The following is a 14,270-nucleotide window of genomic DNA, read 5'->3' as shown; positions in this document are numbered from 1 at the left end:
GGGTTAAAAACACTTCCCCCTGACCTTACCCTGCACTGGAGCTGGGAAATAACTCCACAGGAGAAAAGAACCAAATGTGGAAGCCTTCACTTTCAGCAGAAAAACAAAAGCATGTGTGAATGTAAATGAGCATATTTAAGTGAAAACAGTAATAAACAAAATCTGTATTCCACAGTTCTAATTGCCTGCTTCTGTGAGTTTTCCGAAAGGCTCTTCATCATAGCTAAAAATAGGCGTGGATAAAAGAAATCAAAGTTCCAGTGGCTAACTATTATTACAGATATTAATAGTCAATGAATATGAAAAATGGAAATAACAGAAGTGGTTCATTTAACAAAATCTAAGTAGTCTACTGGTAATATACGCATTAAGCTTAAAATCCAAATGTAACCATTTTATTCATTCTATATCTGCTTATTCTAAAATAAGGTTTTTAATTTTTTTGGTTAGCAATAATAGGTAATTTAAGAATTACTGTACCAAAATGTTTGAAGTGAACATACCCTTATACATTATGCACGAGGTCTTTACAGTAACTTCAGTATCCCTACTATGTAGTCGCATATTTCTTTAAAATTATTAAAATCTTAAGAGTTGTCTTTGTTTCAACTGAATCATTAGTTGAATTAAATATGGAGCATCAAGCACTGCCTTGCTGTGTGCTATCCCACTGTGATGTAAAATACTAGAATATTAGCCCATTTAAGGACTTTTTTTCCTTACAAGTTCCAGTTTTCCATAGGTTCTGAGAGTAGACCATAATGCCCGAAGATTTGTTTAGACAAGTTCTTAATCCAAATGCCCTCCTATTGATAAAAACTACCAACTCTGAAGAGTGTCACTTGTCCCTGTTCCAGCCCAAGACAGTGACTTTGTGGGCAGCATAACAGCAAACTGAGCAATTGTGAATTGTATTTCCTGCAGAGTTAGTAAGCTAGCCTTGCAAATTTTCAAATTGTGTATCATTTCAAACTAGTATAATCATACCTTGGTCTGACATAGCGAACTACAGCAGGCACAGTGCAGCTGTGTAGCACAGAAACCTCACGAAATACAAATTCCATTTGTTATCCTCTAGAAAAACACAGAGAGCAAAGCAGCCTCAAAAGCTGCTTAGTAATGATGAATTGTCTCAAAAGAGCTGTGAAAAATTTAATTTTAAAATGGGAGATGGGAAAGAGGAGTATTGTAAAAGTTTATCTTGGTCAGCTGAAGCTCCAGCATTGGATCTCAAGATTGCTTCAGAAACCGGAGCTCCAGATTTGAGTCATGCTACTAAATTTCGCTGAGGTATACAAATAAGCCAAGGTTCAAAGATTCTATTTTTTTTTCCTAAAAACCAGTGTGCATCATAGTGCATAGTAACACAGCTTATTAAAAAACAAAACAAACCACACAAAACAAATAAAATCACACACACACAAACAAACACAAAACACTTTGGCTAACTGGTAAAGACAAGTAAAATGAACATAATAGGATGCAGTGAAATATGCGACTCCAAGCGCTTCAGCAAATCCTTCTGCTTCAAAGTGCAACAAAATCCTTTTTGATTCAAGCAATTTCAGTAGTATTCTGTACTCTTCTTACAAACTGATTTAGCATGAGAGAGAAGACAGCAAAGAAGAATGCTGTGTTCCTCTTCTTCCCTGTCAGCCTGATTTCACTTGTCTTCATTCTAATAACAATTAAAATGCAAAAATACTTGTATTAACTTCTCTAGGCATTGAGAACGGATACAAATGAGCCACTAGTAAAATATTTTGTCCTTCAATTATAATGGTTCAGGTAAAAATTCTCCCCAAACCAGAATGGGATAATTACTACCAGGAATTATAATGAAGGGCACAAAACCTGTAACCGTTCCTGTCTGCACAAAAGGAGACATCAACAGTGCCCTTGACCACATCACTTCTGCTCCAAACTACTGAGCTAGCATGCAAAAATTGCCTGTTCTGTGGATGGAAGTGACATCCCAAAGATAAAACTGAGACAGAAGTGTGAGATTACTTGATGCCAGATGAACACAAAACACAAGTCCTGAAGGGCACAACGACACAGACACACTTCTAGCCAGTTTAACTTTTAAAAAAGAAAATTATTTGTGTAACTTACGAATCAACATGAAGAACACTCTGGCCACTTCTGGCACATGCTGCTGCAATAATAGACTCGGGCAAACCTGAAAGGACACATGCAATTTTTAGAATTTAGTATGCTAAAATGTATTAAAAAATGAAATAAATTTAGAACTTAGTCAGAAACAGGCAATTCAAACAAAAGAAAGTTTACAATGCAAGTCACTGACATTTTTAATAATTTCTGTGTTCATTAACGTTTTCCTATGATAGTCTTGAATGCAACACGTTTTTAATAGTCACCTGGCACATGTTACTTGCAAACACTACTACCTCTGAGACAAACCTTGTCACCAGTGTCTTCTCCAGACACCTTGTTATCATAAACAGATTGAGCATTTGCCAGCACGACACCCAAATTTTAGTGGATGCTCTGTAAGTGTATCTCTCCTGATACGGACAGGTATTATCTGAGAGCATTTTTGTGTATTTTTGTTCCCTTCAAAGTATCTGACATAATACGAAGACTGTAACAACCCATTAAAATGGTGGTTTAAAATTAAGAAATTTACAGTAAATTCTGCATGCCCTGGTATATTGTCCAAGGGCGCATCGGGAAGTGTGAGGGTATAAACCCTGGCATTAAGCAACAGTGTGCAGCAGACAGAGTCCTGCATGGTGCTGTCTCCTCCATATCATCTGTTGCAAACATCTCTAGTGTGAACAGGTCTCAGAACCGTAATTGGACTTTGTTTCTGATTGAACTGATTGGTTTGCTCCAAACATAGTGCCCAGGAGCACACTCAATTTTCTGCATGCAGACCAAGACATAGAAACAGAAAAGCTAAACAGACATTGCATGTGTATTTTCACTTCACATTTAAGAGTAGCATTAGGGACAGAATGAATCTGAGATTGTTGTCCTTAAAGTGGTATCCCTATCAAAAGTCCCACGTCATGCAATTAAGCCTGTCAAATCAGTATGTTTTCGTTACATTTAGAAAATATATATAGGTTTTTTTTTTTAAAAAGGCTAATGATATTTCTCTACCAGCAATACCTGCTTGGAACGGCACATGATACCAACTGGAAGCTTAATAAATAAATGAGGCTGTTCTCTAACATCTCTTCCCACTCACCAGATTTTTCCATGCACAGTTGGATGACTTGGATTTCTGAGTAGATTCAGAAAAGCACAGCTCACTACCTAAAAGGCTGTATGGCACTAGCTTTGCTGAAATCTCTTTTTAAATGATCTATTGGCTGCTCAAGAAGGTAGTTCAGTAAAAGCCATTAAAATTCTAAGGGACTGGTATTAGGAGACACTTAAGCTACATATTCAATTAAGGAATGAGACGAAACCAAGCAAAAGGAGTGTTCCACTGATCTGACTGACAGCGCAGCAGCAGCTGTACCAGTACAACCGAAGAGAGACAGAACTGACGGGCAAAAGCAGCTGTGGTAGAACCAGAACCCACATTTCTTTGGCTTCTTTCACACCACACATGGCTGTCATGAGAACTGCAGGCCTGCAGTCATCTATTTCTTTAGAGAACATCCCCTTTGCAACCAAATAAAATGTCAGCACATTGCTAATCTGATGATTCACTTCAACCACAAAATGCACTATATTAAAGGTTACCGGACAACTATTTACTACTTGTACGGTATCAGATTTACTTACCTAGAGTAAGAAGGTGTTAGACTTTAATAGGATGTTAAGTACAATTTAGCACTCACAGAGACAGCAACAAACCCTTTTAAATGGCTGAGCTAGTCTTTATTAAATCTAGCACCTGAAATGCAGTCTAGAAAACACCTAGAGAAACTTAAATACACGAGGCCATAGTTTCACAAACTCTTTAAGCCAGCAAAGGCAAACACAACCATCAAAATAAAGAGGTTTCACCTCTCTGACCTTATCTTAAGCCATTTCTGACCTTCTTCCACATGAAGTAGATGGTCAGTTTTCAGCAGATCAATTCCATAGTGATGTTGACAGCCCCAAATCACAAATGATTGTATCAATACAAGGAAGGGGGTTTAAGACAGGCATGACAAATTTTCCAGGAAATAGCTACACCTTTCCTGCAAATTTTCCCGTTTTTAACACCTCCTATTTTGGATGGATTAAAAAAAGAAAATCCCTTTCTGAATTGATAAAGTAGAAAATGTTACAACAGTTTTGCATTGCTGACCTTCCACAGCAAGTGAAGACTTATTATGGAATTAATCTCTGGGTGTAGAAAAAGGGATTAACAATTGCATCAGTTCCTGGGATGTTTGTTTCACAGCCTAGAAAGGCCAACCGTCTGTGGAGTTGAATTTTCTGAAGTAAGAACTCAAAACACAGACCATTCTGAACAAAGAGACAAGAAGAAAATACGTGATGACAGGACACACTTCAGGACTGCCACAAGATCCTGGATGCACACAGCCTTATTGTGCCAAGGCAACTCCACATTCCGCTGCCCTCGAAAAGCGTTTATATATATGCTTCATTTCTCTCTGTCTATAAACTATCTGGAATAGAATCTACAACTACTATTTTGTTTGTAGTTCCTGAAAAAAAGGATTTCTTTCCTTCATTTGGGCAGTGAGAATATTACTCTGGAAATAGAATTGAGAAAATTGTTTCTCCTTCCTTATTGATAAAAGCCACGGAGAAAGTGTTGTAAAACATCCCGGGTGCTGCCTGGCTGCCCAGGACTGGAGTTATAGCTACTAGGGCATAACTGATTGCTCTAAGCTTGATCCAATTGATACTGTGTTGGAGGTCTGTTCTTCCATTAACCTTGGATGAAATTGTTCCCTGAATTAGCTTCCCCGCTCTTGAAAGCTGGCATCAATTTTCTTCACCAACCCTTTGCTTCCAAGACACTGTGGCTCCCCAGGTACCCACTGGCAATAGAATGAGACAGCGTAAGGAAGGCAAGGCCTGTGCATTTTTGCTTTGGAGAGGCTCTTAGAACAACTGGATGGAGCAAGGCACCATTTATTCTTACATGACAAAACTTCAGTAAACTAAAGAAATAAGACTGTGCCTTGGTACGAGTTTCTGAAATCTCTTCTCCAACAGAAATAAAGCCACACAGAAAACTGGCAGCTTTGCCAAGTGCAAGTTACTACTACATGTGATCTGGACTGCCAAGAAAGAAGGCTCTGGTAGACACACTGTTATAATACAGTTAGAGATAGTCCCTCTCTACCTAAGAAAAAAATAACTAATTTGGAAAAACCTCCTTAGAGAAATGGTAGAGATTTATTTAATCATGTGAGGCTGGACTATCTCCTACAGGATGCTCACATAGTTGTGCAAAATAGGTTGCCTTCTGATTATTCAATAACAGAGAAATCTACTGTTTTTAAAAAATATTCCTATTTGGAAACAGTTTCCTATTCTGAACTCTGATTTGGATTATATTCAGATTTTGGCATGTGTTCAGATCCTAGCTACAGGGCATAGCAGACTCCAAAACTTTTCACTCACAGTTTGGTTCGAAGAAGACTAATTACAGAATTCAAATTATTACAAGGGAAAGGCTGTATCCCCAATATTGACTCTGAAGTTTCACTTACGCCTAATGAGAAAATAAAGCTGGGTATCTCGGAGGTGTATTTCTCATGAAGGATTATTCCAACACTTGCTGCCACTCATCCCTCTTGGGGAAGAGTCAGCTTCTGTTCTGCCAGCCCAACGAATGACAGACTCGGCACTATAACCTGTGTCACTCATGACGTTTAAAGTTTTTGAACAGGCAGTTGGGTAATGATTTGGATCCAATAACTTCGATCAAAGCACAGCAAGATCTAAATGAAAATCTACATTTCCTTTTAGAATATATATACAGAAAAAAAAATAATTCTAAGATTGTACTGCTATTAAGATCAGTAATCGAATTACCGAGTCATCAAGAGATCTGCCCTCTGGTATAATTAATAGTAAACAATATCTACCTACTAAGCTATTATGCATGTTACTGTAAAACACAGCACACACCTCATTCTATTGTATCTAAAACAAAAAGGGCTACCGCAAAATAACATTTCCTCAAATAAGGTTCCAAATCCAGACAATTTTTAGATTTCCAACAGTATTAGCAGGAAATAAGAAGTTTGAATAGGAAATGCATGATCCAACCACAAGAAAGCAGCAACAGATCCAGACTTCAGTATGTTACACGTAAACATCTGGCAGCATAAAAGGGATTTATGTAGAGGAATAAAAAGTCCATACAATTCTTTTACCAGTTTAATATGCTGACTCTGAAGTTCTTTGTATTTGAGGCAGAATCAATTCAGAAATAGCAGTGCTTGTTATTAAGAAGCATAAATACTTTCTGTGCTTCCTGGCCCTTTCATATTCCCCTTTAGAATGCTTACACATGAAATATTTGCATTATGTTAAATTGTCCTGCACCTCATTTCTGTTACCAGGAAAAACAGTAACAAAAAAAATTTTTCCTCCATGAAGGGCTGATTAATACCAGTTGAAATCTATATCATCATTCCTTAAAACCACTGCTTTCTTTCTCCACTTACTAACCTCCATTTATCAGATGCAGTATTAGGTAAATTAGCCCCTTTGGCTTTCTCAAGGGAACACTAATTTAAAATTTCAATGAAGTAGGACATTACCTTTGCAGACAGATATAAAAATAAGTAAAAAATCAGGGATTTTATTCATTACTGACCTCTGGTTCACTAAGGTATTGTAACAGATAGAATTGCATAGGTACTTCTCGACCCCTCCCAAGACAGCGATGCATTCGCACGAATCCTGACACTGCCTCACTGAAACACAAGCGCAAAGTCAAAGTGAACTAACTTCTAAGTCTTTCTAGTACTGGTCGAGGCAGCCTTCTGCCTACATGCTTGCCCTTCTTGCATCCTGTTAGAAAGGTATGAAAAAAAAAGAATGGCAAGTAGATTAAACAGGAACAAGGTGGCTCTGCTTAGACTAACGAACATGGTGGCAGGGCTCACTTCAGCATGGAGAAACTGACATGAGCCCTATGCTCTCTTCTGTTTCTCCAGCTACCTGCATCCTGCAGAAACTGCCGCAAGAGATTCCGGGACTGCACCAGAAACAGTCACAGCACCAGAATGATGAACCCCAGCCAGCAGACAGTGTAAACACCGGGTTCGTGACAATCTTACGATGAAGAACACAGTTGTTTGTGATAGCAGTGGTTTGCACTGCCAGCTGGCTAAGCACTCGCTCTGTCACAGTCTTCTTGGATACGTAAATGGCAGGTTACTCCCAATAAATCTTACAGATGTGGCTGCTGCAAGCTGACCTTGAAGTCTACATCTGGTTGTTTCCAGCAACCTCTGACCAACATAATATCCATTAACAGAATTCTTGGACCTTCCCTATGAAGCAAAATCAGCCATACTTTCACTTTCATAAATAATGTGTTTTACAGGTAAATATGCAAGAATTAGAGGAATTAGCTACATATTATATGGTTTTCAAGATATCAATTCTATTTTTAGTTTCAACACAGCAAAATTAAAATAAGAGATAACTGCTAAGCTAGAAAACCCTTCAGCTTTAAAAGCCAACTGATGTTAAAAGCTTTACAAAATAAAAATTATAATTCACCTCTGTATAATCAAAAATTAATTTTCAGGCTTACACACCATGTCTCTTCCATAATGCCATCGTGACACACTGCCTCTTCAGGTGACTTTAAACAGACACATTTGCTGCCCCAAGCAATTTATAAACAAAACAGATTCCTCTGTGTGGAAGCATCTTGGTTCACTGTAAACTATTTCCCAGTCATCCAGCTGATCAGCTTTTACTGAATTACACAAGCCTCATTTTGAAAAGGTTTAAATGTTTAATTTGCTTCACTGTACCTACTAAATAAATCACAAGTGGCTTTTTCATAATAGAAAATGTTGAAGAGAAATATATTCAAAATGCTGGAACACAATTTCCAAACAATCTTCTGGAGTCAGACAGTTGGCCAACTGCAATAAATTTTGTTTGTATCCAAACTTCTGAGAAGAGAAGAGCAGCTGACTCTGGGAAGTTCACTACACAATCTTCATGGTACGATTTCAGTATATGTAGAAGTTATAAGGCATTTTATCGTTTAATCCCAAATGAAGCTGAAACACTTGTATCTAATATTTAAGTTAAAACTATCTACTTAAAATTGATAATAGGTGTAATTCATTATATGCCTGTACTGCAGAATAATATCAGAAAATTTCTGCATTAAAGAATACGGCAGTGGCATAGAAATGTCAACCCACTAAGACAAGTAAGAAATCATAACTGGTCAAGAAGGACCCACATGTAAAAAGTTTATTCTCCTACATCAGTAATTCCGTATAGTTATCTGTATACCATCAGAGGAATGTGGCAATGAAAACATGGAATCTCCTAGTAGGTGGAAATAAATGTTATTTAGTAAACAAACACAAGAAGACATTTATGCTCCAAATAAACATTTAACTTGTCACTAAAAATCCTCCTCAATCCAAGCAGTGTTCTCTGAAGAGGAAGTATAATTAATTAATTAATTAATTAATTGATTAAATCAGTAAGAGAATGCAATTTCTGAATTTGGTTCCAAGCCGTAACAGCCCAGAAAAATGAACATACATGAGATCTTGACAAAAGAATAAATACAACATAATTTTAGCTTATTAAACGTTTATATAAAAATTGTATCACTGGCTGAGTCACACTGAGTGGCAAGGGACATTTCACAGTATGTGGGAAAGAATCCTGAGATATCAGTGGCAGCCCAAGCCTCCAAGAAGGGTACCACAGTACCTCTGCCAGGCAAAAAAAGTTCAGAATAGAAGTCATGCCAGAAAACAACCCCTCAATTTCAGTCCGGTTAAAAATGTCAGTAAGAAGTTAAAGGTATGTTTACGCTTGGAAAATACTAAAAAAAAAAAAAAAGGGGGGGGGCGGTGGGGAGAAAACTGCAAGTCAGTGCTCATTTTGTTTGACATTTACATGGACAGGTTATGACTGATTTACAAGTGATAATAAAATAATAATAATAATATGGGTGTACTCCCTTCCACACATCAACATCACAAATCAGAGGCACCATATTAGTCCACAATGACCATTGACATAAAAAAACATTCGTCTTCAGCTGATTTTCCATCTAGCATTTGTTGTAAAACTCAAATAGCTGCTGATGTAAACTGAAGACTGTGTACTTATCTAAGATAATGTAACCAAATTATCAGCCCAGATTAGAAAACATTTCAGGCACATCCTAAAATTATCCTGCAACAATAAAAACATCAGGAATTATTAATTTGTCATTATTTTTTAAAAATCAGTCTTCAATGTTACCTTCATAATTCACATCTATAATATTTAGGTTAGTTTTTCATGGTATATTTTAAAAACTGTATTAGTATCTGGAAGTGATTTTTCCTAACACTATACTTACATAAGATAACATAAAGTACTTACACCACTCCCAGCATATCGAACAATAAATAATGGATTCTCCTGACAGGACTTTGATGATCTGGCAAAGCCCGAGTGCTTTCAGCCAAAATCATATGAAACCATAAATCACTCTTTATTTTGTAGAATATTTCAAAACAGATTCCTGCTTTCTACCTTGAAAGTCATTTCATGTGTTATTTATAACCACTGAAAACCAGACTGGAAAGAAAATTGCATAGAACTAGAAAATTTACTGTGACTGCTTTTATAAAGAATAACTCCTTTTTAGAAAAAAAATCAGAATTACTGGCAGACAAACTTGTGAATACAACCACCTTTTAAAGAGCCATATCCTTTATTTTACAACTCCACCAGCACTTAATACAGGCCTTCTGGAGCATCAGAGACAAGTTTAAGAAGTTAAGACTGAACGTAACCCAACCAACTGAAGAAATTCAAAGGTAAGGACGATACTGCACCCTTACCCATACCACTTTTAAATATGCATGGCCATGTTTCAATTCTTTGCACTTAGAGTGATTTCTGCCATAAATTCAACATTGCTGTAAGTTTTGCCTATGAATTTTCCTATTTAACAACTGCCTAAAGACAAAAGCTCTACCACTGACTCCTAGCTCAAAATGTCACTCTCAAATAGATGCCTGTTGAAATAAACATTTATCAAAAAACTCATAATATACTCTCTTGCTATAGATGTACCACGATTTTAATGCCTGCACTAATCTGAAAGTTATCCCCACAAAAGTTTATCAATAATGAACTCATTTAAATGAACATGACTAATGCCCACCTTATATCAGCCCTCCAAACCCAGACTCTACCGACTCTTAAACAAATAAAAAAATCACAGCATATCACTTGCTAAAGAACTGACCTTCCAAAAATACCAGAACTGATATTGCATAATATCTGCTTTAGCAGAGAATCATCCAATAAATCCATTCCTGTTTGGTTAGTGGGTAACTTTACCATAGTACTTTATTCAAAAAGGAGGAAAATAGGGATATGAGAGGCCTGGAGGCGAGGGGGGAAGAGCAACTTCAATGCTGCAACAAGAAAGGCAGTAGAACAAAAGCACAATGTCATAACAGCTTTAATTCTCATATCGTGTTGCCATAAAAAGCCTCAAGATATACCCACTGGTTTTATGCCATATGATAACTTAGTTTTCTTTAGAACAATGAATATAAATTCCATAACAGCAGTGAAACTTTTGCTGCTGAACCCACCAGGACCAGTATTTTTCTTCTACGCATCCATCTTGCTCTGAACTTGTGCAAGAAAATATTTAATCCGGGTTCAGGAAAATAAGTTTCTTCAATAAGCGAATTTACTTTTCCCATAGAAATATTGACGAAGTAACTGAACCTATGCATTAAATGGAGCACTGATGACTAAAATTTAGTGTGAGGTTCCATTTTCATTAAGCTTACTACAAGGAAACAGTTAAATGAGCCTGAAATAAAAACAAATTCAAGACCATTAACATAAACCTTCTAGTTATTACAATATGACAATTAAATATCCACAGGTACACTCAGCACTGGCTATAGCATTAGAAAACAGCATTAAAGACAAGGCTAAGATATTCCCTCAGGAGCCACTTCCCAGGAGAGAAGGCAGATGAAAGTTTTACTCTGAATAATCTTCCACAATTTAATACAGATTAAGAAACAAAACAAATTTAAAAAGCAGTCAATGGTGTTAGCCACCATTTATGTAATTCCTAAAATGGAGAATTCTGAAAATCCTGAAATTAATTCTAGCAGTACTGTCTACAGGTGGGCAAAACCACATCATTTAATACAAATCCACACCCCCACCAGCAAGTACAGCAATATCGCTCAGGAAGAACTTAGCTCAAAGAATTTCCTTTCCCAGCCATCAAAGCTCTGATATTACAAGATTATTCCAAAGCAGGGAAGATCCAACTTGACAGCCACCACATGACCAGCTCTCACCTGATAACAGCTCAACAGCCTAACATTAATATTAGTTTTAGAAACCCCTGCGCTTCCTGTAATTTTCTATAACAATGCATCATAGACATAAATACTATTTTGTTCATGGCAGTAAAGCATGAATTATCTTCAAAAATCACAGAAGTTACGCAATTTTTAATCTTTCACCCCTTTAATTTGGTACTTTTGCTTTTCATTTTTTACCATTATTCTCATTTGCTCAAAATATTCACAAATCTGAACACATATGAAAATGCCAGATTCATTAGTAGGGCTTCCACTCCACACAACAGGGTTGAGAACACTCTTAATTTGCTCAAGAGCCTTAATTTTGCATTTTTGGTAGAGTTACAGTCCACAATGGGGAGACTCTCACAAACTCCAGAACAAAATCAGAAATTCTTTGAGTAATTACACATACATTATAAGCAGACTACTTTTTTTTTTTTTCTGGTAAACACTGAAAAGGCCAATTACATTAAGCAATTCACTCATTCTATTCCAAATTGCTAGACAAGTATTCTTAAATCTGAAGGACACAACTTGACACATCAATGAACTCCAAAAATATAGTTCCTGGTTTCACATGGAAAACAGTAACATTTAGAAGTGTTTTCCCTCCTGTGCTCCAGCCAACATCCTGAGCTGACCATAGGAGCTCTTCATAAATGCAAACAAAATTTGAGTGTAAATTTGGGACCTACAAACAGTAACATATTTTGGATGCCTTACAACTAGAGCACAATGTGAAATTCTGCTTCTGAAGGAATATTTTAGAATTTGTCTTGTAGTTACAATGTTGTGGTATGTGCCCATAAAACATTCAATATCTCCATCATTATTCATCTGAGCAGGAAGCTGGATGAACTTGTGCAGGATACAGAACATGCAGAGTTTAGTCTCTGATATGTGCAATCATTCAACCTTACACTTGTTCATATACTGAAAAATACACTTTAGTGAGGAGGACTAAAAAAAAGGTTTTGGCTTATTCATAAGCAGGCAGAGAGATTAGAAAAAACTTACGAGATAAAAGTTCTTGTATTACAGGATATAGTAAAGGAATTATCAGCATATACCCTATATACTGCAACAACACGGAATTTAGCTCTTCACAACTATTTTGGGTGCACAGAAACAAACTAGACCAGCAGGAAGGTATTTCAGGAAAAAGGGCGGCTGAGGCTTCACAAAACACCCAAGGGGTGCCGGGCTGCCCCCGGATTCACGGAGATCCCCCTCCCGTCACAGCCTCGTACCACACGCATCTCCGTGCCCCCTCCACAGCTGAGCAAATCCTGACCCTGCAGTCTTAGCCGCAACCTCGGAGCTGCCCGCGAGTCCCCGCAGGTGTCCCCGGCAGCCCCTGGGCCCGCTCTCTCCCGCCGCCCTCAGCCGCCAGCTGTGCCCTGCAGCGCCGGCAGCCTGACACCTCCCGCCCGGCCCCTCCGGCGCTGTCTCCCGCGTCCCCCGCCGCAGCAGCGCCGGCACCGCCCGCCGCGCCGTCTCCTACCGGTCCCGATCACCACCACATCGAACTCTGAGGGAAGGTTGTCCGCCATCTTGGGCGGGGCGTCGTCACGTGGCCGGCGCTGGCGGAAACTGAGGGTGCCGCCGACAAACACTTCCGGCCGCCGTGCGCGGGGCTGCTGGGAGCTGTAGTTCTGTCTGTCCGTCCGTCCCGTCGAACGGGAGGAAACTTCTCGCCAGGCCGCTCTGTTGTAGCGTCGTTCTCACGGCGGACTCGGGGTTCTCCAATGCAAACAACCATATTTTTTGGTACAATATCTGTGTCAATTCCACTGAAGTTTCTTTAACAACCATTTCTTCAGTAGCTCACAACAGATTTGATTTCTACCTCCCCCTATATATGCTGGGTTTCCAAAACTATTCCTATTTTTCATCCAGTCTCATTGACCACTGCACTTTATTAACAAACCCAAGGAAATATTTTCCTTACTATTTTTGAAAAGTACCTTTACTCCCCAGTTGTGATAATTTCTTGTCTTTATCCACCATGCTGAAGATGGATCTTAAAAGAAAGTGTATTAGTTCATCTATTCCTACTCATTAATCTCATGTCCATTCTTGTTAATTAACAGCCATATTCTATGTTGGGTTGTACTTTGTCATCTGCATTCAAAAACATCTCTATTTTTCTTAACCATCAATTAACATTAACTCTTTCTTTTCCTCCAAAGCCTGAAGTCCCACATCATAAAACCATAGAATAATTTTGGTCAGAAGAGATCCTCAGGATCATCGAGTCCAACCCTAACCTAACTCTAGCACTAAACCACGTCCCTAAGAACCTTGTCTAAATGCCTTTTAAACCCCTCCAGGGATGGTGCCTCCACCACTGCCCTGGGCAGCCTGTTCCAATGTCTGACAACCCTTTCTGGGAAGATTTTTTTCCCAATATCCAACCTGAACCTCCCCTGGTGCAACTTGAGTCCATTTCCTCTTGTCCCATCACTTGCTACTTGGGAGAAGAGACCAACCCCCTCCATGCTACAACCTCCTGTCAGGCAGTTGCAGACAGTGACAAGGTCTCCCTTCAGCCTCCTGTTCTCCAGGCTGAACAGCCCCAGTTCCCCCAACCACTCCTCATTAGACTTGTGCTCCAGGCCCCTCACCAGCTTCGCTGTCTCCTCTGCACTCTCTCTAGTGCCTCAACGTCCTTCTTATGATGAGGGGCCCCAAAATGAACGCAGTGTTCAAGGTGTGGCCTCACCAGTGCCAAGTACAGTCTTGCTCTGCCCCTTCACCTTA

At 38.6% G+C, this 14,270-nt stretch overlaps 1 protein-coding gene across 1 annotated transcript in view; it reads right to left on the bottom strand.

The window, feature by feature from the left end:
- CHM (CHM Rab escort protein) overlaps positions 1-13,081 on the bottom strand; it is a 58,150-nt gene extending 45,069 nt beyond the window's left edge. Inside the window, exons 1-2 of the mRNA XM_082062157.1 lie at positions 13,012-13,081; positions 2,116-2,182 (exon numbers count right to left, since the gene is read on the bottom strand). Of these exons, the coding sequence (XP_081918283.1) occupies positions 2,116-2,182; positions 13,012-13,060 (116 nt within the window). The 5' untranslated portion in view covers positions 13,061-13,081. The remainder of the gene's footprint in view (positions 1-2,115; positions 2,183-13,011) is intronic.
- Positions 13,082-14,270: the final 1,189 nt, after the last annotated feature.

The sequence above is a fragment of the Streptopelia decaocto genome, assembly GCF_964273445.1.
Source record: "Streptopelia decaocto genome assembly, chromosome: 10".
Lineage (NCBI taxonomy): Eukaryota > Metazoa > Chordata > Aves > Columbiformes > Columbidae > Streptopelia > Streptopelia decaocto.
Note: the sequence above shows the minus strand (reverse complement) of the source record. Positions and strands in the feature narration are given on the sequence as shown.